Source organism: Chamaea fasciata, unplaced genomic scaffold (genome assembly GCF_029207755.1).
Source record: "Chamaea fasciata isolate MVZ Bird 193981 ecotype frontalis unplaced genomic scaffold, bChaFas1.0.hap1 SCAF_3, whole genome shotgun sequence".
In the NCBI taxonomy this organism is placed as follows: domain Eukaryota; kingdom Metazoa; phylum Chordata; class Aves; order Passeriformes; family Sylviidae; genus Chamaea; species Chamaea fasciata.
The window spans coordinates 47330723-47353658 of NW_027094088.1; the positions used below are offsets into that span (position 1 = coordinate 47330723).

General features: G+C 42.4%; 1 protein-coding gene across 1 annotated transcript in view; it reads right to left on the reverse strand.

Annotated features, from left to right (window-relative positions):
* The window catches only part of UST (uronyl 2-sulfotransferase), a 151222-nt gene extending 135811 nt beyond the window's left edge, over window positions 1-15411 (reverse strand). Inside the window, exon 1 of the mRNA XM_066178877.1 lies at window positions 14810-15411. Coding sequence (XP_066034974.1) covers window positions 14810-15059 — 250 coding nt within the window. The 5' untranslated portion in view covers window positions 15060-15411. The remainder of the gene's footprint in view (window positions 1-14809) is intronic.
* Window positions 15412-22936: the final 7525 nt, after the last annotated feature.

Sequence of the window (22936 nt, forward strand, 5' to 3'; positions counted from 1 at the left end):
ATGCATGCAAGAGAACACAAAAGAACATTCCATGAGTTTATACTTTCTTTAAATTTTTTTGTGGTTGGCTAATCAGTGCAGCTTCAGGAGTTTGAACACATTAGTGCTGCCATCACTTTGTTCTAAGTGTCCACAAACACAGTGACAGAAAGAAAGTGAAAGAATGCTTACTATTCTCCTCTTCCTTGTTCTTGCCTCGCCCCTCCTTTCCCAGCTGAGCAGGAGCATTTGCCAAACCATAGCTACGACCAGCACAGTATTACAAGGCTCTGTGCACCTTGACCAAATGCAACATACAAGTTTGCACTAAGAAATTCCACTGCTCATGTGGCATCAGGAATTAAAGGTTCCTTCTGCAATCCATGAACCATTCTTCAGCCACTAAAGCAGATAAATGATTCATTGAAAACAGGAGAGATGCCTCGCCAGACCCAGTGCTGCCAGGACAGTACAGAAGTGAAGAATGAGTGTTTGGACAAAGTATAAACCATACTTATGATGTTATTTATAGAATATGAGTAAGGAAATATTTTTAACCAGGGCCACATTACATATTATATTTAGCTGAATTGCTAATCCTGTCATTTTTATCTCAGACTTAACTATATATTTAATCAGTGTGGGTTTCTCATTTTCTTTGATGTTGACCATATTCACAAAAGAATTGCCTAAGACCACCACATTTATTTCTCACAACAATTAGATTTCAAGCTTGGATGTGAATCCAGAGTAGTCTGTACAAAGATTTTCTGTTTCCAGGCTTTGCAAGCCAAAACAATCATGTTGCAAGAGCACCAGCCATTCAACTGATCTGCCTTCAGTTTCATAATTATTTTGTGCTCATGGCATGGTAATGATTCTGTTAGAGTGCAAGAACAAGTTCTCTGGTCATTCTTCTCATACAGTGAAATGGTTACCTCCGAATGAAGTAAAAATGTGAATTTCAGTTAAAAATAACCAGAGAGCTTAACAGACGGATAAAATTTACCTGAGCAAATCAGCTCCCTTGCATTATGAACTCCTTTGTATTAAAAATATTTTTGCCTTGAGACTAAATAAGTTAAAGAAACATTTCTGAAGCTGACTATACAGCTTTTAAGCTGTGTTGGCTATATAAAGCAGCTGTTTTAACATCAACTCGTGCCACAAATACAACTTTTTCCACTCACAGTACAGGCTTTGGTGAGCAAATTTCACAGAGGTGTTGAAGACAGCTGCAGAAAGGAGCAGAAATACTTTTCAATAGGAATAGGTTCCTTAACATGCTGCTTATCACTTGTCTGCTCCCCCAGTACTATTCCTGTCTCTCACAAGCTCATTTTAAGCAGAATACATTAAAAAGTATGCTTTTCTAGCTTAAATCAGGAAAGTTTTGCCCAGCAACCTCTGCTTCTATCACCCCACTTTTTCTTTTCCCAGCTATCACTCCTTCCCACATGGCTTCCCTGTCATTCTGACAGTATCAAGCCCAACATACAGTTCTGCAGTAGCAGGCTTCCCTACTGAGGGAAACAGGAGGAGGAAAGACTCTAAAAAGCTGCCCCCTCAAAGACAGGAAAATACAAGTTTCTGTCCCTGGGCTGGATGGAGGCTCGGCTGGGCAAAAGCTACACACAGTCGGGTAGACCTGTTTTCACATTTTCCTGAACTACCTTGTGCCTCAGAAGTCGCCTCAGAAAAACAACTTCATTACTTTTCAGGAACACTGACTATAAATACAAATATAAAGCTCACACACTGAACAAACTCAGCCCAACCCACCCAGGAGAGACAGGCAAGTGCTGAAGTAAGGGCAAGGAGAAGACATGCCATGTTGCTGAGCGTCAGTGTTTTGTTGGCCATGGTGTACAGGTTTCTGGGAAAATCCTTGTCCTTCTAAGAGTGCACAGAATCACAACCCTGTTCCTGATACTGCTATTCATCAGGCAAATGACATCAGAGCCACATCACCTCTCTGTGCCCTTTAAATGAAACAATGAAGTGTTAATAATTATCTTCCTCTCCAACATGCTAGATGAAAACTGAGGCAGAGAGTTGTACTCTCCAGTCAGTAGTGATTGAGTGAAGAGGAAGCAAGAATGACACATGGCAGCTTCTTTTACAGATGATGGAAACATTTCTTTGTTTAGGACACTTGAGCAGAAAATTTCAGGCTTGCCTTTTTTATTGCAAATAATAAATTTATCATCGATACAATAGCTCCAAACAGGCCTAAATACGCAGCAATGTAGTACAAAGAAATTCATCGCACAGGCACAGTTCTTATCTTGAGGACAGTTGGGTCCATGCCGCCCCTCCCACCCCCAAAATTTGTAACCCTCATTAACATCTTTCTGAATCTCAAGTCCCTCTTGCACTAAGTGTCAACAGCACACACACCATCACATTTAGAAAGAGGGGAGAAAAGTGCATCAGCCCATTGAGATCCCTACCATGTAACAGCCATTGGATCCTCCACTGGTGCTGCACACTCTCACACAGGCAGGACATGCAGTAACATTGAGCCAGAGGAGCGAGGATGGGGGTGGCAGTATCACAACCACCTAAATGAACTTATTTTACAGCACACAGCTAAGTTAACACCTCAGCACAGTAATAGTAACAGCCAGCCTCAGCTGTATTTGAGCTGGGGTCAGAAGGTGAACGATACTATATGCTATTTAAAAGTCTGTCAGCTTCTAAAAGTCATAACCAAAGAGTTGCAGAGGAAAAAGAACTGAAGCTGTCAGCTGTTTCCATGTAGCATAGCGCAAAAAACAGACAACTGCTGAGCTATAAAGAATCACAGAGCTTTGCCAAAATTTGCTTCATTGATCAGATGAGACAAGTATCAGATTCAAAACTAGACGGGAAAATGCAACAGGCCTAATGAAGTAAGGCTGTTCATCAAAAGATTAAATAACTCACACTGAATTGGACTGACTCCCCAGAAAAATATTATTGAATGGATGGTATTAAGTGAGGTTTTGCTCATTAATAGTGAGGCAAGGTAGAGAGCTCACAGTTACAGAATGAAGCATTTTCTATTTCAGCTTTCATTTAATCACACTTCTGAAAATCTCTACTCCACAAAAACAACCATCCCCCTCAAAAAAAAAAAAAAAAAGCCTCAAACCAACCCCCCCTCACAAAAAACCTCCACAAAACTTCATATAAACAGGTGGTAGGGTTTAGGCTCTGCTGTTTTGTTATTCATCCTAATTTACTTATTGTGCTATCTCCCAACAGGCAACACAAAAGAAATTTGCACATTTGTATGGGGAGTTCTGCTAGGAAAAGAACAATCAGCTGCAGACATGAAAGGAACTAAGAAGTCAGCAATTTCACAGCCTTTGCCTTAACAACATCGGCTGCAACATTTCAGATCATACCAAAGCTGTTGTTGTGCACCATTTCCATGGAACTGCAAGTTAGAGAGAAACAACAAGCAGGGATAGATACCCCCACAGTGCTATTTTTCCAGTGCCTTATGTAGTCATTATTTTATGCATCCTAAGCACTCAGCTTTCAATGACCCGCTGACATGGAGTGATGACCTCTCTAGTTAAAAATCTTGCTATAGTGTAACTCCCCAGCTTCTCTTTCCCCTCTCCATCCTTCTCCCCCTTCTCTCTGGAAGCCTACCACTAGTCATCAACAAGTATTTCTGAGAGTAAGTACCATGACAACTCAAATCCTTCTCACCAAACTTGAAGCATTTCTCTGTGCTTAAGTCAGGGGTTCTGCCACCACAGACACATCAGAAGCCTGAATTAGTCTTTGGAGATGTCACTGTCTCTCCCTGTTGACTTCAGAAGGACCCTCTGAAACAAGGAGTAAAGGTCTTACAGACAAGTCATGCACAGTCTAAATCTTGTGTAACTTTTCCTAATTAAGACAACTCTCTGTCCCCTGCTCCCCCCATAGTTCTCACCTATTTAACCACCTCTTCTTGGCACTGTATTGCCCAATCTGAATGCAATTTCTACCTGTAATCTCATCAAACTTGTACAGAGGAGGTCCACCAACATGACCTGTCCAAGATCTTTCTGTGTATTTCACAGTATCTCAGTAGCATTTGTCCTTACCTTTTAAGAATGCAAAAGCATGGGCTGCTTATGGGACACTTCTCAGATCCTATTTTTTTCTGACTTTCAATGCAAAGATTCAGGTGGCTCTTCTCTAGATGTAGGCCAGCAAAAGAGTATGTCCTCTATGATGCAAGCCACTAAAGAAATAGGACCACCAGCAACTCGTGATTGGGAAATCACTATCTGCTAAACATGGTTTGGTGTTATAGAGGAACAGAGTAACAAAAGGACTGGGAAACTACCTGTAAATACAAGGAGAGCAGAAGGAAAAAGAGGTTCTTAGAAGGCAATAAGAGAACAAAAACTAAGACTGAACAAAAAGACAGCATTAAGTATGGTCAATATTGATGTCATCTCCTCCTAACTGCCACGAGATAAACAGAGGCATAAACATTAATCGATTACTGTAAGCATTCACAAAATCACTGTGTCTTCTGAGATCCAACCCAAAACTTGTATATTGGGAGATAATTCTCAAACCCTTTCTGAAACAACGTCATAAGGCTTCCCATGCCTCAACCCCTTCAGGACTCATGCCCATTTCAACATCAGACACTGCCATGAAGGAAAAGCATAAAACTTCATAATCTGGATAGAATTAAAAAACCCCGGAACATTCAGAGAAACAATGCAAGCTCTAATCCGCATAAGAATTACGAAATCTTAGGGTATTTTACAAGGTAAAAAGACACATAACTGGAATTTGGATTTCAAAAGCAAGCTTTGAAATCTAGGCTAAAACACCACATAAAGATATCTGAGAAAATCAAAGCTTCCTCCGAAGAAATATGTCATTACATTCAGAGGCCAAGCAACAACGAAGCCTCACAATAGTCTCCAGCAGTAATTAAACAAAAACTAAGAAAAATTCACTTATTCTAACAACTTTGTTGTATGTATTTCAGAAGCACCTATTACTGAACTACAAGAAGAGTTGTAAGGAGCAAGTTCTCTCCCAAAAATACCCAAGACATTCCACATCAGAAAAAAAGAAAAAAGTGAAAATAATAAATCCAATCTCCTTGACTAGCGACTGTTAATCCACTAGCAGCTCATCTCCCAGATCGTCACTTGCTAGCAGTTAGTAAGCTTGTAAGAATACAGTGTTATGCTGGCATCCTCTCTGTTGGGCAGCTACATTAAACTGAACCAACCAGCCACTTGATCAGCAGAGGTTTTTAAAATAAACACTCTCAGGGGTGCTGAAACATACTATTTACTTATGGAAGAGATGTACTGCTTCTTCACTCAAATAGGCACAGGCACTATGATCTCCATCCCAGTCTCTGATGACTTCTACTCTGAATCATTAAGTATGATAAGTAGCAAGCCTTGGCAAGCATCCAAATGTCTATTTCTAAAGCATTAGTACTCAGAAACCGTAACACAAACCTAATCACTGTGCTTCCATGCTTACAAACAAAGCCAAACATCCATTTTCAAGACAACAGGGTCTGCTTCCCTCAGTGCAGCTCTAAAAAGCAAGAGAGTAAAATAAATTTCAGTCAAATAATTGCTCTCTACTTCCTATCCACCCCTCCAGTCTCCAAACATCCTCTAACCCAGATTCTAAAACAAAGAAAAACAAATGCCTCATTATATAAACACAAGTTATGTTTGAAAATCTACTTGCCTGCTCACCAATAACGATGAGAAAACATTTCTTGGTGGAAAGAAAAAAAAAAAACAACAAACCATGTCATCACTTTCCACAGCTTTCACTTGAAAATTTAAAAAAAGAAAAAATCATAAGCGAACAGCTTGAGGAGCCACTGCTGTACCAGTCAAACTAGGTCTTGCAGGCAAGCACCTCTGCTGCCCAGGGAAAGGCAGTGGCAGCCTACCCCAGCTTGGCATTTCCTTCTAAGTTAATGTCAACAGGCTACAGACAACTGACATCTCCAAAAAGGGCTGATGCTGCTTGTATCATGACTATAATGAACTGTAATGGCCTGGAAATGGCTCTCTCCCCTCACTGATGAGACAGGAAAGGCAGACAGTAGCTGAGAGGACCATGAATCTTATAGCAAGATTGGAAGAGGAACTTAATTCTTGCCAATTTCAAAAAGGATTCTCGTCTTCCCTGCCCCTATGGTATGAATGAGCAGCACCTAGACCTTGCAAGCCCTCGCTCCAAAACTAACTGGTCCAAAAACCAGCACAGAAGGGGGACAGGAGAATCCCCATCCCCCAGTTCTCCAGGAGACATAATCCAAATACAAACATTCTCCAAAGTTATCTGCCCCATGTAACAATGCAGCAGCTGATTTTTGTAAGTGTGTTTCACGTACACTCACATGAGCACACAGAGTGGCTATTGACCCCCTTGGCTGTACCTGTAACAGAGGAAACACAGGGCTTTCTTTCACACCACTGAAACTTAAAACAGAGCTCACAGGGGGTCAGCAGCAGGTGCAAACTCACAACTTCAAAAAAACCCCTACGACAGACTTGCTTGTCCAGTCCAAGATGAAAACAATTCTTACATCTTACCTGAAAAATTGTCTTTGCAGAGAAGGACAACTATGAAAACAAAATATCCAGCTCTTCTTGAACAGGTTACAGGAGCCAGAAGCTAATGGTGTGCAAGTACTTGCACATAAAACTAAGAAAACAACCCAGAAAGAAGGGCTCAAAAGTGCTTAAGTGCTCAAAATTTATGTCCAAAAAAATGTAGTGATTATCATACAAAATACACTCAAGCAATTTCAGTAATCCCAGATTTTTGCTAGACACAAGAGACAGCAGACACACTTTCTATTAACATGAATTTAAATGATGGGAGAGAAAGGACCAATTACCATCTGAAAACTTGGTGAAAAACGGATACCTGCTCAACCATTTTAGAGAACGTTCCTCCCAAAAATCGAGTAAAATCCAATTCCCTCTGTTATACCTTCATCATGCGTTCTACAAATTTTGCTAAAAGAGGCCTGTGCTTAAATAACAAACTAAGAACTTGCACTTACTGTCACTGGTGATTTTGACATGTGCTGCTGATTTCAAAACAGTTTTTATCAGGAATCAGTGCAGAAGAGCTAGGACAAATATTAATTAATCTCAAACCTTTTATTGGAGGTAAAGGGAGAAATTAGATAGCCTTAATTTTCCCCACATAAAGTGGTACAGCTTCTGTAGGAGTTACTTTTGCTACAGAGTCTCTCATTCTAGCACCCTTGAATAAACGTTTATCAGTCTTTGCAAAACCCCAAGCAAATGAACCTTCCTTCTCCCTAATTTCATATGAAAATATGAGAATCACTGCAACAACGACTCTCTTCATTGTAACAGTCAATTCCTTTTGGCTGACTACTCTCCAATAGAGCATGAAGTGCTTGCCATTCACTCAGGATGAACAAGGCTTCAAGAAACTGCATTTTCACGAATCAAGTCTAGGCAGCACCATAGGAAACAAGAAATAAATGATTTGGTAACTTCTGTGGACATGAAGTCTTCTAGATGAGGACACATCTAAAAACTGAAGCCCTTTGATGAGTCTCTGGAAACCAAAGATAATAACTCCTGAAGTAAAACTGAACGGAGACTGTGATAGCCAACAGTGGTGACACCCTTGAAAGAAAAGCAGCTGGACCACTGACTTTGCCTCAGTCTACACAGGAGCTCCCTCCTAACACTATCTGCCTTATCTCTTTGACACAGCCAAAACCTGTCCACAACAAACGGGTTTATCAAAAGCATCTTTTTCCACTCAAGTATTTCTGTGGCTATGACTACCACAGTATCTCAGACTATCCTATTCTGTCACACATTAATCTTCAAAATGTCATTTGGACAACAGGGGGTTAAAGGAATTAATACACGACTTGTTCAATGTCCATTAAGTCTGCCAGGGCAGGGAAGTGAAGCCTCTCTCATCTCCTCAGACCCAAGTGAAACATCCCATTTAACCAGCAGACTTGTTCTCTCATAGGTGTATATACCACCCTGCCATATAACCTGAAAGTAAATCAAATAAATAAATTTTTGAAAAAGCTGTAGTAATATTCCTTCTCATCAGGGACTGAATTAATCTTTTAAATCCCTTGTCAAATGACAAAGTGGACAATATGAAAAAGAAATGAATGTGCACAGATGCCTATATGCAATTCTTGATTCCCAGACTGGAGTCTGATTTTGAAAGTAGAAAATACATTCCTGAATAAATGCCATTCAATTTTCCAAATATATTTAGAATATTATCACAACACATTCACACAAGCATTTTTTGCTATGACTTCACTGTACAGAGTGTTTTAGCCAGCCAGCACAATTTCGTCCAGAGACCACTTAATCTTTTTGAAAGGAAGAGGCTTGAGTTTTATGACCTTGGTAATAAAATAAGGTGCATTCTGGTTCTCCACAGAGTATTTCCTGACATCACCTTGTGTTAGGCAAAGCTTTGTTAATCTTACCATCAGACAAGCTGTGAGTGATGAGCAATCATTTATTAAAAGCTGCTTGGAGATTAGGCTCTTCTTTTGTCTCCCAAAGAAGCTCACTTATAACTTCAGAGTTTAGAAACCTAACCTAAATGGAAGTCCAAACACATTTTATCTAAAAGACAATATGTATAGCTTTTACAACAGCAAAATGAAGATGTTCAAAGAAGACAGAAAAGCTAATTAAGAAAGATACAGCTACAGACAGATTTAGGTTCAGACCATCACTTTTCAAGGCTTTTAGGAAGCAGCTTCTAAACTCACCTTTCAGTTCCCTACAATGTTAGTGAATCTAGAAATGTAATTAATTCCACGTGTATTTCAACTAAATAATCCCCTGAGAAATCAGACCAAAATCAAAATCCTTCAGAGGACAGAAGAGTTCAACTCTTTTGAGAACAATAAGAAAAAATATTTGTTAATACAAACACAACCCAGGCATTTTTAAAGGCTTAGGCATCTCAGAAATGGGTATTGCATCACCACAGTCAGTGTCACCTACAGACCTGACTGTCTTACCCTGAGTGTGTTTCTCCTACTCAAACACTTGAAGGGCCCTCAAAACTGTAAAGGATTCCTGATCCATGCATGCTCAAAACAAAACTGAATGAGACAACCTATGTAAAGGCAGCATGATGTCTACCTGCAAAAATAAAGCATGATAGGTGCTTCTATTTTTGTTTTTTTAGAAAAGCTTGCCCTAAAGAATTCCGTGCTTTACATCGTTCTATATATAAATGCAGTACTACCAGAATAAAAACCCCCAACCAATCCCTCTCAAAAAAACCTAAAAACCCTCCTGCTGTCCCTCCCTTCTACAGCTTATAAAAAATTTGCATACAAAACACTGACATTAACTGTTTACTTTGGATAGTCGTGGGTTTGTGTTTTTTTTTTTTTTTCCCTCTCTTAATAGGTTAACAGAAAAAAGTCAGGTCAGGAAAAAAAGAAAACAAAACCAACCAACCAAAAAAATCCAAGCACAACACCCTACCAAAATCAAGCAAATTCATACTACCTTGATTTACATAAAGAGTGTCACTTGCTGCTTAAATATTTTGAAGATTTTTCTAACAGCCTCCCCAGATACTCAGATTTCTTTCTGCTTCTTTTATGGTTATATTCCCCAATGTGCCCAAAATAAACACAACTGTTGCTCTGACAACTTTAAAGCTATCAAGTCCATCTTGGCCAAAATACCTGAGAACTACCAGTGTCACGAAGAGGGAGAGCAACATAGCAATTGTTCGAGGATGTGCAAGTGGACACTTTTTATTTTGCATAGGAAACCACAGGACAGGCAACTTTCACATGCAATCAAATCAGTATACTTGTACAGGCTCCTGGCAAGTTCAACAGGGGAAATGTTTTAATTTACATGAACAACAAGTTTGCACAGCAAATACTGAAGATCCAAAGGTTTTCTGTTTTTATGGGCCATTAGAGGGCTGCTACCAGCCTTTGGAAATTCTCATTTCCGTAATTTGAAGCATGTATATACCACAAGTCGAAGCAGGGAAGAATAAAGCAATGCAAAACCACTGCAGTTGCAGGGGAATGGAGTCCCTAGTGCATTCCCCAAAAGCCACTGGGCTGTCCAAGATTTACGATCTCTGTCTTACTCATCTAAGGGAAGACTCTTCTCACTTCCTTCCACTGCTGGAGTTGGTTTTCAATTAGTGAGCCAGGATTACCTTGGCACAATCAACAAGCAAGACCTCATTTGTGCAAATCCCAGTACTGCGACTCATTACTGGCAGGCCAGCAGTTTTTAAACCTTCCTGTTTTCTGGGGCTCATGGACGGTCCAGGACTGGTATGCACACCTGTACAGCAAATTTAAGCCTACTGGCAACAGATGCACTTTTAAGTATCCTCCACAGATTCTTTAGAAATAACCCACATACGTCTATGCCCTCCCCAATAACTTCACGCTGAAAAATAGGGCTCTGGATCCCTCCTGGTGGGATGACTACAGTGTGAAACTTGAGCCATGTCACTGTGAGCCACATCCAGTACAGCCAGCAGAAACCATCAGCTTTCCACAGACTGCCTCTACCCTGAAATTACTGTGAGCTTGAAGTCAGAACAGGATAAATAACAGCCTCATATCTACTACTCTACCCTCGTTTGGTCAGGATGACTCAGTATAAAAGAGAAGAGATGGTGATGTGAAGGGGAAATACTGAATACAGCTACTGTCTACCCTACAAACTTCCACAATGTTTTTCTCCAATCACAAGATTCTCTCCAATCAGTATGGCAACCAAACAAAAAGAGGCGCATATGGACAAGACACCAGAGAAGCTGGTCTGGGAGAGAAAAATTACTAATAATCTGAATATTCTGAAAATTCAGAATTCAAAAACATTCATCTTCCCCACCTCCAAAAGAAAGTTAATAGAACCAGCAAATGTTCACACTTCATTCCTTTGAAAAATAAATGCATACCTCCTCCACAGCATATGATGCAGACCTAATAAAAAAATGAAAGTTTTTCAAACCAAGCGTTTTCAGACGGTCTTGATTTTGTTTTATGCACACACCTGCCTGATGCAAGTGTGATTTCTATCCAGACCACTACTTAAGTTCTGTGTTGTTGCTCAGGAACTTCCTTTCAAGTTCTGAGATAAAAAAAAAAAAAAATCTAAGCATTCCGTCACAATAACATAACTAAACATGAGCAATGCACACTAACTCGCAAGCACAAACAAATTGTCAAGACAGACAAGATGACCCCTCCCACACTATGGAGGGCACAAAACAGAGAAATCAATATTCCCTTTAGGCTACTCCTTGGTTTCTGTAGATTTAAATACAATGAGGTCAGCTGCAAAATTCACACATTGCAAACACGGTCTAGAAACTAACTGCTCATTTTTGTTTGGAGATGTAAATTTTAACACCATAAATTGTGGGTTGGAAGCACTACAAGGAAAGAGTTGCAATGTACACTGGATCGGAGGCTTCAGAGGGGGAAAAAGTTGTTTGGGTTTGGTTTATTTTACGCCACAAAACTTCCAGCTGCTGCATAGAACATATTTACGTGTATGGCTTTGGTAGTTAGCAGGGTGTGATGACCAATTCCTATTCCACCAAGCAGTTCCGGTAGCTCCCTGGAAGACAGTAAGTCTTCTGGTTACAAAAAAAAAAATGTTCCTAATTTGAAAGCCTTCCCAGCTGGATACCTAAAGGAGTACGCACCAGTTTACTAAAAAATAAAACGTTCAGCAATGTCACCCACATGGATCAACTTTGACAATCCAAATGAAACTGCAGCCCAAGGAAGTACAAAGTAACTTCATAAAGTTGCATGCAAACAGACACCTTAGTACCCAAAGTATATCCCACTTGGATGCAGAGGCAGCAGCACCACTTGCTTAGTGGGTTCTTCGGACTCCAGCCAGCCATGAGGACTCTGCTTCCCTCTCAGCCTCTAGCCTGGTGCAGGATGTTAGCCAAGTCTGTGTCTCCTTAACATCCCAGATCACTCAGGCACAGAAAGGAAATTCCTACACTAATTCATATAACAAGTGCAGAAGTTCATTAGCAGAGATTAATAGAGCTGTCTACTTTCTCCTGTGAGAGTCCTACACTTCAAAAGAACCCCAAAACATTTTCAGTAAGACTGCACTTCATCCCCAGAGGCTCATCACGTTCAGGCACACACAACAAAGGCTTTTCTGCACTTGTTGAGCACCTCACAAAAATTACCATGACCCATTCTCCAAGAGGCAGTGGTTTCCAAGCCTTTCATCTGCAGGTCTCAGAAGATTTTCCAGCAGACATGCAACTACTGGCTAGAGTGGTTAGGGTAGTAGATCCTAGTTTTATCTCCCCCAACCCTCAAAAGCAGTCAAAAGGCCACAGAGGGAGAAGCTGAGTAACCCTGTATTTCTTGCAGTCCATTTTCACCCAAGATAAGCAACATCTACCCCCGAAGAAGACGAAAATTTTAAACATTGACAAAAACGTTCTTCTAAAAACCAGAGATTGTGTTTAATCCCACTAAAATACCAATCAATTGCAAACAAAATCTTCTACCAGCGTGAGCTGTGCCTCTTTAGTTTAGAAAAGCGAAGACTGAGAGGGAATCTTATTAATGCATATAAATATCTCAAGGGTGGGTGTCAAGAGGATGGTGCCAGGCTCTTTTCCATGGTGCCCAGGGACAGGACAAGGAGCAATGGCCATAAACTAAAACACAAGAAGTGGCAGAGCACTGGAACAGGCTGCCCATGAAGACTGTAGAGCCTCCCTGTCTGGAGACATTCAAAACCCACCTGGATACGTTCCTGTGTTGACCTACTCTAGGTAACCCTGCCTTGGGATGGGAGGTAGACTAGATGATCTCCAGAGATGCCTTCCAACCCTAGCGATTCTGTGGTGGAAAATTTGCCAATTCCCTCTTCAGCAGAGGAATTTCTTCCTAATTGTAATATTAAAGGGAAAAAAAAAAGTCATTAAAACTCAAGCCAAAATTGCTGTTGTGGTCATGAAGTAATATCCAAAGCATTTCTTCTTCCCCTGTTTTCACTTGAATTTTCACTGACTTTTTACAGCAAAATCACAGGATAAAATTATCTGGAAGGGACTTCTCCTGGTCTATTTCCCCAACAACACAGGGACAAATTGACTTGGGCTGCTCAGAGGCTTGTCCAGCTGAGTTCTGAAGATCTACAAGGACACCCCAACCTTCCTGGGTAGCCTGTCCCAACATCTGACTCCTCTCACACTGAAAATTTCTCCCTGATATCTCATTGGAATTTCCCTTGTTGCAACTTGTGTTTGTTGTCTCTTGCCCTACTGCCTCTCTGTGCTCTCTCACTACTTAACTGAAGACGTAGCACAGTTTTCCCATAAGGAAAAGCAACACACACCAGGATGTAGTCTCAAAATGTTCATAAAATACGGACACATAGAAAAGGATCTGCAGCTTAGTTTTCTGAAATACACAAACTGTATTTTTGTTTGTAATCTAACGTTGTCTCTTGTGGCTTGCACTTCTGCAGCACGTACCGCCAAAGCCTTACTTTCACAAGCATGTAAAGCAGAGCAGCTAATGCGGTAAAAAACTCACACCACAAATTATTCTGTAGTAATCTTCCTATATTGAGAAAGATTCAGGTTCTGATCTGTATTTAGTATCACAGAATGGAACCAAATGGTCTTTAAGGTCCCTTCCAAACTAAACCAACCTCCCCACTACAGACAGGGAACACGTTCCACTAGACCAGGTCGATCAAAGCCCAACCCAGCCTGGCTTGAACATTACCAAGGATGCGACATCCACAGCTGCGCTGGGCAATCTCTTCTGGTGCCTCACCACTCCCATAGTGAAGAACTTCTTCCTAACAGCTAAACGAAATCTACCCTCTTTCAATTTAAAGTCATTCCCCCTTGTCCTACCACCACCTGAATTAGTTCTGCGAATCTAAGGTAATCTCGACCTCACGAGGAACTCTTTTTCACACAACTTCTCTGCTGAGCAGGGAAGCAACATTTAGCGATGTGGACGCTGGCTACAAAGAAAAATCACGTGAAAACTTGTGGTCAGCATGAGGATGAGAACTACAAGCCCCAGCGTGGGGCTTACACCCGCTCCACCGGGGTACCTCCTTCGGGGTTACGCAGGCAACCAGGCTGGCAAAGCACCTGAGGGAGCTCGCGTGTTTGAGCACTGCTGCGCTGACCCTTCTCCCCAGACTCCAACCTCCTGCACAAGGATGGATGCTTGGTTCACGAAGCGCACCCGGGGTTTTCGGTTTGGTCATTTGTGTTTTGGCTTGTTTTGTTGTTTTTACTTTTAAACAACAGCATCTGTTTCAGCCGTACCCCGCTCCTCGTCTCCGGGGCACAGCACCCGGCGGGGAGGCGCTGACAGCTCAGGGCGGCTGCGCCCGAGCTCCCCCGGTGCGCAACCCGCGGGAAGCGAGAGCTCCGCCTCGGAGCGACCTGGCGGCCAGAGAAGCCGGCACACCGCGCTCTGCCACGGTCACCGGGCACACAAAGAGCCGCCCTCGGGCGCAGAGCGGTCGCGAGGGGACTCCGCTTTCGGCAGCATCAACTTGTGGCGCGGCGCGCCCCCACGCTCGGCTCTCGGGGCGCCGCCGGCCGGTCCCGCTCCGGTGTCAGCGCTCACGGCACCGCGTCCCGCCTGCCCACCCCGCCCGGCAGCCCCGGCCTCCGGCCGCCCCAGCCCCGCGGCCGTGTCCCCGGTGCGGAGGGAGGCCCCAGCCCAGCCGCCACAGGGGTTGAGGGAGAGCCGCAACAAGTCTCCGCCGCCGCCGGCCGCCCTTACCCAGACAGTGCCGCAGAGCCAGCAGAAAGTGCGGGGGGCCCCCGTTGAGCTGGTAGAAGAGGGAGCCCGTACAGAAGAGCAGCAGGGTGGCCATGCAGAAGACGTAGTCGCGCAGCGAGAGGAAGGGCAGCAGCGAGAGGGGCCGCCGCTTCATCAAGCCCCCGCCCTGGGCCGGGCCCCCTCCCGCCGCTGCCGCCGCGGGGGGCCGGGGCGCCGGGCATTCCCCGCCGCCGGGCTGCTGCTTCTTCATCCTCCCCTTCGCCGCCGCCGGCTCACGCAGCCCGCCGGGGGAAGCGCATCCTCCATCCGCCTGCCCGGCTCCGGCTGCCCGCGGCCGGGAAAGTTCCCGGGAGCTCAGGGGATCCGTCCCGTCCCCATCGCCGGCCGCCCCCGGCTCCGCGGCAGGCGAGAGTCCCCAGAGCTCCTGCAGCGGCGGCTGCTGCTGCTACGGAGCGCCGCTAAGGGGAGGGGAAGGAGGTGGTCACCATCCCGCTCCCTGGGGCTCTTCTCCGCCTCCTCCTCCTCCGCCGCCGCCGCCGCTCTCGTTCCCTCTCTCCGCTCGGCCTCTCGCCCCGGTGTCAAGTTACAGCCAGAGCTCCACCGCCGGCCGCCTACAACTCGCGGCCGACTTATGCGCGCCGCCCGGCCCCGCCGCCCCCAGCCCGGCCCGGCCCCGGAGCCCGCCCACCCCGGCCGGCCCCGGCCCGCCCCGACCCCCGGTCCCGCCGTGCGCCCGCCGCCTCCGCGCCAGCGACCCCTGCAGGCGCCGCCGCCGCCCGGCCCCGCCGGCCCCGCGCACCTGCCCCGGCCCGCCGGGCTCGGACGCCGCGGCGTGCGGAGCGAGGTCTAACGCGGCGTTAAGGTCCCTGCCTGTAGAGTCATGTAACGTCGTTTGTGGGGATCGAAAGGGACCACTCTTGTCCTTGCAGTTTTGCTGGGGTGATTAAAGCGGAGCTGCCGTCTACTGGGGACAAGGCTTTAGACAAGTACAGAATAACAAAAATTAAAATTGCACACACAACCTTTATTTGGCCCCGTTGTACTTATGGCTGATGATACAGTCTCTAATTGCTGGATCATGCTATTTTTCCTAGACAGCCACTTCCAACCATGTGACTGGCTGCTGAATGGCATTTGCTCAGCGCTGAGCTGTATAACAGCTTTGTCCTCTTTGTACAACATATGTCCCCAATGTGTCCTGATGGCTTATTTGGAGCTATTCTTGTTCTTAGGCATTGTCTGATGTAGAAATATATTTTATTCCCCCATGCGGCTGCATTGCCAGCACAGCAGTGGAGGGAGGAGAGCTTGGGGTGGTAATGCTGGTTCACCATTTTGTTTTATGGACCTGGCTGGAATTCGGGGATTTCTGAAGATCCTGCTCATGGTGACATACGAGACTCGTCATTTTTAGGAAACAGAAAAATTCTATTCGCTGTCATTTTTAAGAAAAACTGGAAATCAGAAGCCAAGTGTAACTCACCATGTAAGAAATTTAAAAGCAATCACAATTTTCCTTTTAAGGCTTAAAAAGAAAGTATTCTGGTTTAGGGGACCAGACTCGTAATCTTTTCACACTTGCAGCTGGAAATTTTGCTCAGGAGACTGCATTCAGATGTTTTTGCCACTTGCCCTGAAAGGCTTGGGTAAATGCTGCCTATGCTACTGACTTTGATTTTTTTGTTGGCAACCAGCAGCAAAGGGTAGCATATGAAAATTAATCTTGCTGGTGTGGATAAGAGCATAAAGACAGAGTCTAACAATAACGAACCATTCCCATTGCATTCCTTTATAAAAAAATACTCACATATTGCCTGAAAAACAGACCTTCATAGTTTGGAGAGGAATCTCCTGGTTTTAGTTACACAGTTCTACGACATCAGTGCACAGATGCTCCACAATCTTATACAAAACCTGCAGCAAAGGCAAAGTGAGGTATGAAATATCTGAAAAAGAGAAAATAACAGGATACAAAAGATAAGCCCACTTTGGGCTAAACCTTTAGGACTACAGTTAACTTAAAAGAGAAATAGCCAACGCCTTTCACCAGATACGGTCGTAACTCTAATTGCATGGTTAAACTACCACTTCTTAAATCTCACGAGTATTTCTTTGAAACACTTAGGAAGTACTGGGGACTTACTTACCATGCTCTGCTTCCATGAATATTTTAATGCTTTATATTCTTTTGAATACTTCAGTAACTACTGTCTTGCTTGGATGACAACATTGCAGATCTGGTTAATAGCGCTAGTTGCTGTTGCAAATGAGAAACAGATAAGCTCTTACACTGCATGTTTGAGAAAAATGGATGCTTTGATGAGAAGACAGACAACACCTGTAAGGTGAATCAATAAATCTTTATTTTTCTGGTTGTAAAGAATGTCTTTGATCTCTAGGCAGAGATTAAAAAAAAAAAAGGGGGGGATGGAAAAAGAGACCAATCAATGGAGCAAAATTTAAGTGGGAAGGCTGTATTGTGGAGTGTTCTTGCCATATTTCTAAGTATCAACAGATTTTAAAAACCCCATCCCTTGGGAGGAAGAAGAAATATAAATCTTTGTTGTTGAAACATGTGCTTAAACATGTAAATTAGCTGTAAAGTTATTTACTTTGATATATGTGAACTATCACACCTATTATTACAATTCCTAGCTATAGCAATGTACAGGAAAATAAATACAATTTACTTGGTGCTACAGCTCGATACGATGTAACTGTTTTCCTATTTTTATTTTTCCCCTATTACCCATCTGCTTTAACAAAACCAGTATGATTTTGCATGCACACAGTGTAAAGCAGTGAAAATATATTTTTATATATATATATATATATATATACTTAAATTATTATGTTCTATTCACACAAAACCCCCCAAAGAATTCAAAACAGAAGGCCCACATGAAAGAAATATTGTCATTTAAAAGCCAAGTATTGACACTTTAGGATAGGCCGAAGGTAAGAGTTTTCAGACAAGCTTGTTTTGACTTGTAGAGGGTATGAATTACAATTTAGCCTTCAGTTGTGTGATGATACTGTTTTGCTCAGAGGATCACTGCCTTGTAGAGTGCATGGGACAGACACTTTTGGTTTACGTTTAATCTCTTTGTTCACCATATGTCCCCAGGCCTTGTTTAAAGCTGTTTAATCCTGCTTGTAGTGTGGAATTATTGACATTGTAGCAGGTTTTTCTACAGCATTTGTTGTTACAGCACCTTGAGCATATAATGAATGCTTATGAATTATGTTCATGAGATGTAGGGAACATCAACATTTTACTTATTGGAAAATGAGACAGAGAGATTAAGGTTGAGTATGCCTATTAATTTTGGTTGCCAGCCTTGAGATGACCGGGGTTTGCCTTGGTGAGATAGTGAGCATGATGCAGTGCTTTGTACGTTTGAAGCATAGCTCCCTTTGACTTCAGACGCAGCTGTGAATGCTAACTACTCCTACAAATCAGAGCCCAGGCTCTCAAACCTGACACCAAGTGTAAAAAGAGCACTCGGTGGCCACCTGTAGTTCAAGTAATGCGCCTGACATCATGTATCAGTGCTCTGGTGCTAACAGACACAAAATCAATCATTTTCAGAGTGGTATTCACTGCAGCAGTCATCCTCTGGTTGCCCTCACCTTGTGTCGCTATTTTTCCTCCCCTTCTAGATCTAGTCTCAGCTCCAAAATCTTTGTCCAAATCTGTTTTCTTCCATGACCTCATCCAGACTAGGTCCAGCTTTTGCTCAGACTGGATCCCCCTCCTGGCTGCAATAGTTCCAGCAAGGAAGACATTGTGAGCACAGCAGTACTTTCCCCAGGGCTGGAAGAGGATGTTCCTCTGTACAGAGAAACAGAGAGCATAGCTAGCTAAAATTTCCAAGCGAGTCCACATTCGTACTGTGCTAGATATTCCTGCACTGAATCATAATTCCAGATGCATAGATTCAGAAACAAGTTCAACGAGCGAGATAAAGAGTGTGAGGAGGTTGTGTGTCTGGCAATTCTTTGCAGAGAGACTCCCCATTTGGCCAGATCAGGATGAGTTACCTACTGGCTGGTCAGATCTGCTAGGCAAAACATATTTTTCTTATTTCTAGGAGCATCTGAGCACCTTTTTTAAATTATTATTTTCTAAGTAAACTCTTGAAATAAATTCTCATTTAGCAAAATTTCTTAGCTGTTATATTTCAGAGCTGACAGTTTGATTTATGCTGTGAATAAGGTATAAATAACTAGAAAGGAATAAGATACGGACTGGGCCCTAGTTTTCACAAGACAGTAAGGATAGAAGAAATCTAGATATAAGGCTTCGCTGAGTAAAGATTCACTGGTATAACAGAATGACGTAATGTCATCTGGGAAGCACCCACAAAAGATTACAGATTTCAATTCCTCCAGCACTCTGCAATTCAGAAAGGGTTCCGAGTATAACAGAGTAATTGATGGCAACTATGCAAGCTTTATTTTGCTTTATTCAGCAACAGCTGATCATTTGATGAAGATGAAATAAAAATGCACCATACTCTTTCATTTCATGCATATAGAATTCTTTCAAGTTTCATCTGCCTTGGCTGAACTGGAATTGCAGCTCTCTGCTGGTGGTATTCACTTCTGTCCTTTGTGAAAAGTTCAGAAATATATATGCCTGTGAAAAATGTGATAGTAAATATTTGAAGACAGGGAAATGAGTTTGTGTGCCAGACGGATACAATTTAGTGACACTTCCCTGCAGAAGAGACATTTAAAATTTGTAATTGAAACGGTACTTGGAATTACCTTAGCCTGTTGTATCTACATCACTTGGAGTATGATAGACTTGTCACAAAGAATTTATTAATTTTAATAATTAATGTATTAATCGCTTGGCATGGCTGGCTATCTCCACAAAGTGCTACTTACAGGGCCATCTTAAGTCCTGATACCATTGTTTTTATTAGTTTGGTTAATTTTCTCAGAAAATGGGTAACAAGAAAATTCAGCCAGATTGCTTTCCTTTTTAATCCGCATGCGTATCATTCAGAAGGGGCAGTCAAAGCTAGAAATAAAAGAGGAAGTTGTATAATATATAGTCTTGATGATCAATCCTTTCCTCTCAGAAATACCCACTCAGAACAACCCAACTGTGTTCGCTTTGTGTCTTCTTTATATTGATTTTCGAATAGCAGTCTAATTCTTGCATTTGTCTGCAGAAACTACTAATAGAAAAGCAGAAGTTTCAAAGTGTAATCATGACTTTTCATACACCAGACCCATTAAAAGCTACATTTGTTTAGACAGTTAACAGAGAAACACCATATGATGGACTGGACAGATTTAGACATATAGAGATGGAGACAGTCACATGGGGAAAACACAGTAGTGGTGCTAATTAGGCACCAATTAAAGTACATAGTTAGGCAGGAATGTCTAATTCCAGGAAATGCAAAATATGTTAAAAACACACAGCTACCTCCAAAATAGTTGGTGCATGCATGCAGCCCCATGCAGTGTTACAGCACTGCGACACCAGAGAGCAGCAGCGACAGGTTAGCACAGGGCTCTCAGCAGGACTAGCCAGAGTGGGCAGGGAGCCACCCTGATTTACCTCAGCCAATTTGTGAGACCTTTTACAGCTTCCCGTAGAGCACCACATTCTGTAGCATAGGAAAAAGCTTCAGGGAGAAGTTAGCTAATACGCCGAGAGGTGTGTTGGTGTTGGAGCTGGGAACACTGTAGGAAGATGAAGCAGCTACCTAGTCTAGTCTGTATAGAACCCCAATCCAGATGTCTAAAATTACTCCTAAAATTAATATTCTAACTCCTGATATTATACTATATTATATTATACTAAGCACTCTTAGTATTAAGTGTCACCAGTGTGGTCTCATAAAATAAGGCAGACCTGAAAACAAGGTCTCTCTTTGTCACAGTGTGAGATGACTCTCCAGCTTGTTTGGTTTTAGGGTTTTGGGGTTAGGGGCAGGGAGTGTAAGGAGAAGGAAAGTGAAAAGCCAAAGTGAAGTTAAAAAAAGAAGTGGGAAGCAAGTTCATATGAGGGAGTGGAAAAGAGTGGTCCACCAAAGGTGAAGACAAAGATCCTACACTTAGTGTGGTGTGCAAGGTGGAGGGGTGATTTGTTCTTACAGAGAAGAAAAAAGAAATTCTTTCCTAGTGGGGTGGGAAAAGAGTAGCTGATATGCCTTAAGTTCTTAGCAGTCTCAGACTCCAGATAGGATTTTTAAAGGCTGTGGTCTGAAAAACACGGGGTAAATCTCTCAGTAAATTTGGCCCTGGTTTTTTTTCAGCTCATCTCAGACCTTATATATGAAAAAAGTACAAGTTGAAAGTTATTTTACTGAATTATTCATGGACAGATTGGATGCAATCAAAGTATTTCAGAAAAACTGTTTGTTCACATATCAGAAAGTCATCTAATGTCAAGCTCTGTAGCATGGATCCCTTGCTTGGGAAAGTCACATTAACCAAAAATAGTTATGTGTTGGCTGCTTTTGTATAATCTGCCACAGGGATGTCATTACATATGTCACGTCAAATTTTGGATAAAACAGTGTACGAGAAAGGACTTACACAGAAGATGGGGTTTATTGTAAAGCCTGTGAATCAGGCTAATCCATCTTCTAACTTCCTACGAGAGTGGTGGCCAGTCAGTGCATGAGTTGCGTGAAACTGCCTGAGCTCCTCCTTTGGCTGCCCATATCTTGCTGTGCCCAACCCCAAACCAGAAGCACATCATATTTCAGTGGATACAAGCTTCCCTCCTGAGCCACACTGGAGGGCTAGTTCCTCAGAACTGAGTCATTTGCTGCATAGGGAACTTGGTCTCCCAGGCACTCAGTTCTATCAGCAAGGTTTTGACTGCAGAGTGGTGAGGCGTGGCTGAGAACTGAACTGGAAGGTCAAAATTTAAAAACAGTAAGCCAACAGATTAACACAGCAATTGCATACCAATATCTGGTAATTTCCCCCTCACATGAGGGACTGGTAAACAGTGGAGCATCGAAGGTGAAAACACTTCACCTGTACACAAGTATGCACACACATATATGAGGTACCTAGAGTTGCAAAATGCTGACCTAGACTGGTTCAGGCAGCTTATTGCAACAGCTCAGAGATTTCTTTTTCTGACTTAGTTTTTTGACTCATTTCCCACATGGTTACATATAGAGTTATGGGTTCCCATCCCTTCCTTGACACACACACACACACACAAACTTGAAAGTTTTGAAGTTGCATGTAAAGTTCCGTTTTGATTCTATACAGTCAGATTAGGAGTTTTATTCAGTATCAGCTTGCAGAATAACTGTGGGAAATATGGAATTTATTAAGTTTTTTAATTCAGTAAGAATAGCTCTTGAGTAATTAATTCTTGCTACTCTTGTACTTTCATGTTGTCGTTAAAATGTGAAATATGCAAAGCAGAAACTAGATCTGCATATCATAAAGTATTTCCACGTTTAAATTAGAATCTTTGGCAATAGTACTTCTGGAATGTGGTATGTATTTCTTTTGAAACTATATGAAGTACATATGGAAGATAATGCTTATGAAAATGCCTGTTGAAAAAGTATACTATATAAATCAAATATTTAGGACCTCTAAAGTAGAGCAATAAAATCTATAAAATGAATATAAAAAGATACAATGCAATTAACATAGTCATGAATGTTTACACAAAAATAGCAGCCAAGCATTTGCAAGAGGAGAAAGAATGTAATTCTTTTATAATGAATAAAGGCAAATAAATCAAAGTCTCCTTGCTCAATTTATTGAGTCCTATTCAACACTGGGACTTCCTCTGAACCAATTTGATTTTTGTTCAGTCTTTGTCCAGAGCCACATGACTGGAGCAAAACTATGAATTGCTTTAAGCACTCCCAGATGCTGGAGTTGTCATTCTTAGATCATACCACTTCCAATTCTTGTGGAAAAAAGAAAGCATGTATTCTCATTATACTGGGCCTTCAGCTGAGTAATCTCCTGATTTAGAGACTCGAGTTTGAAAAAACAGAGTAACAATTACGATCAACTGGTCTGATTTCTGTTGCTTGATGAAATAAAAAAAAAAAAATTACTCTGTTGCTGCTGGTGTTTTGTTGGCACTATGCTTTACTTCCCTGTCTCTTGCTGCAG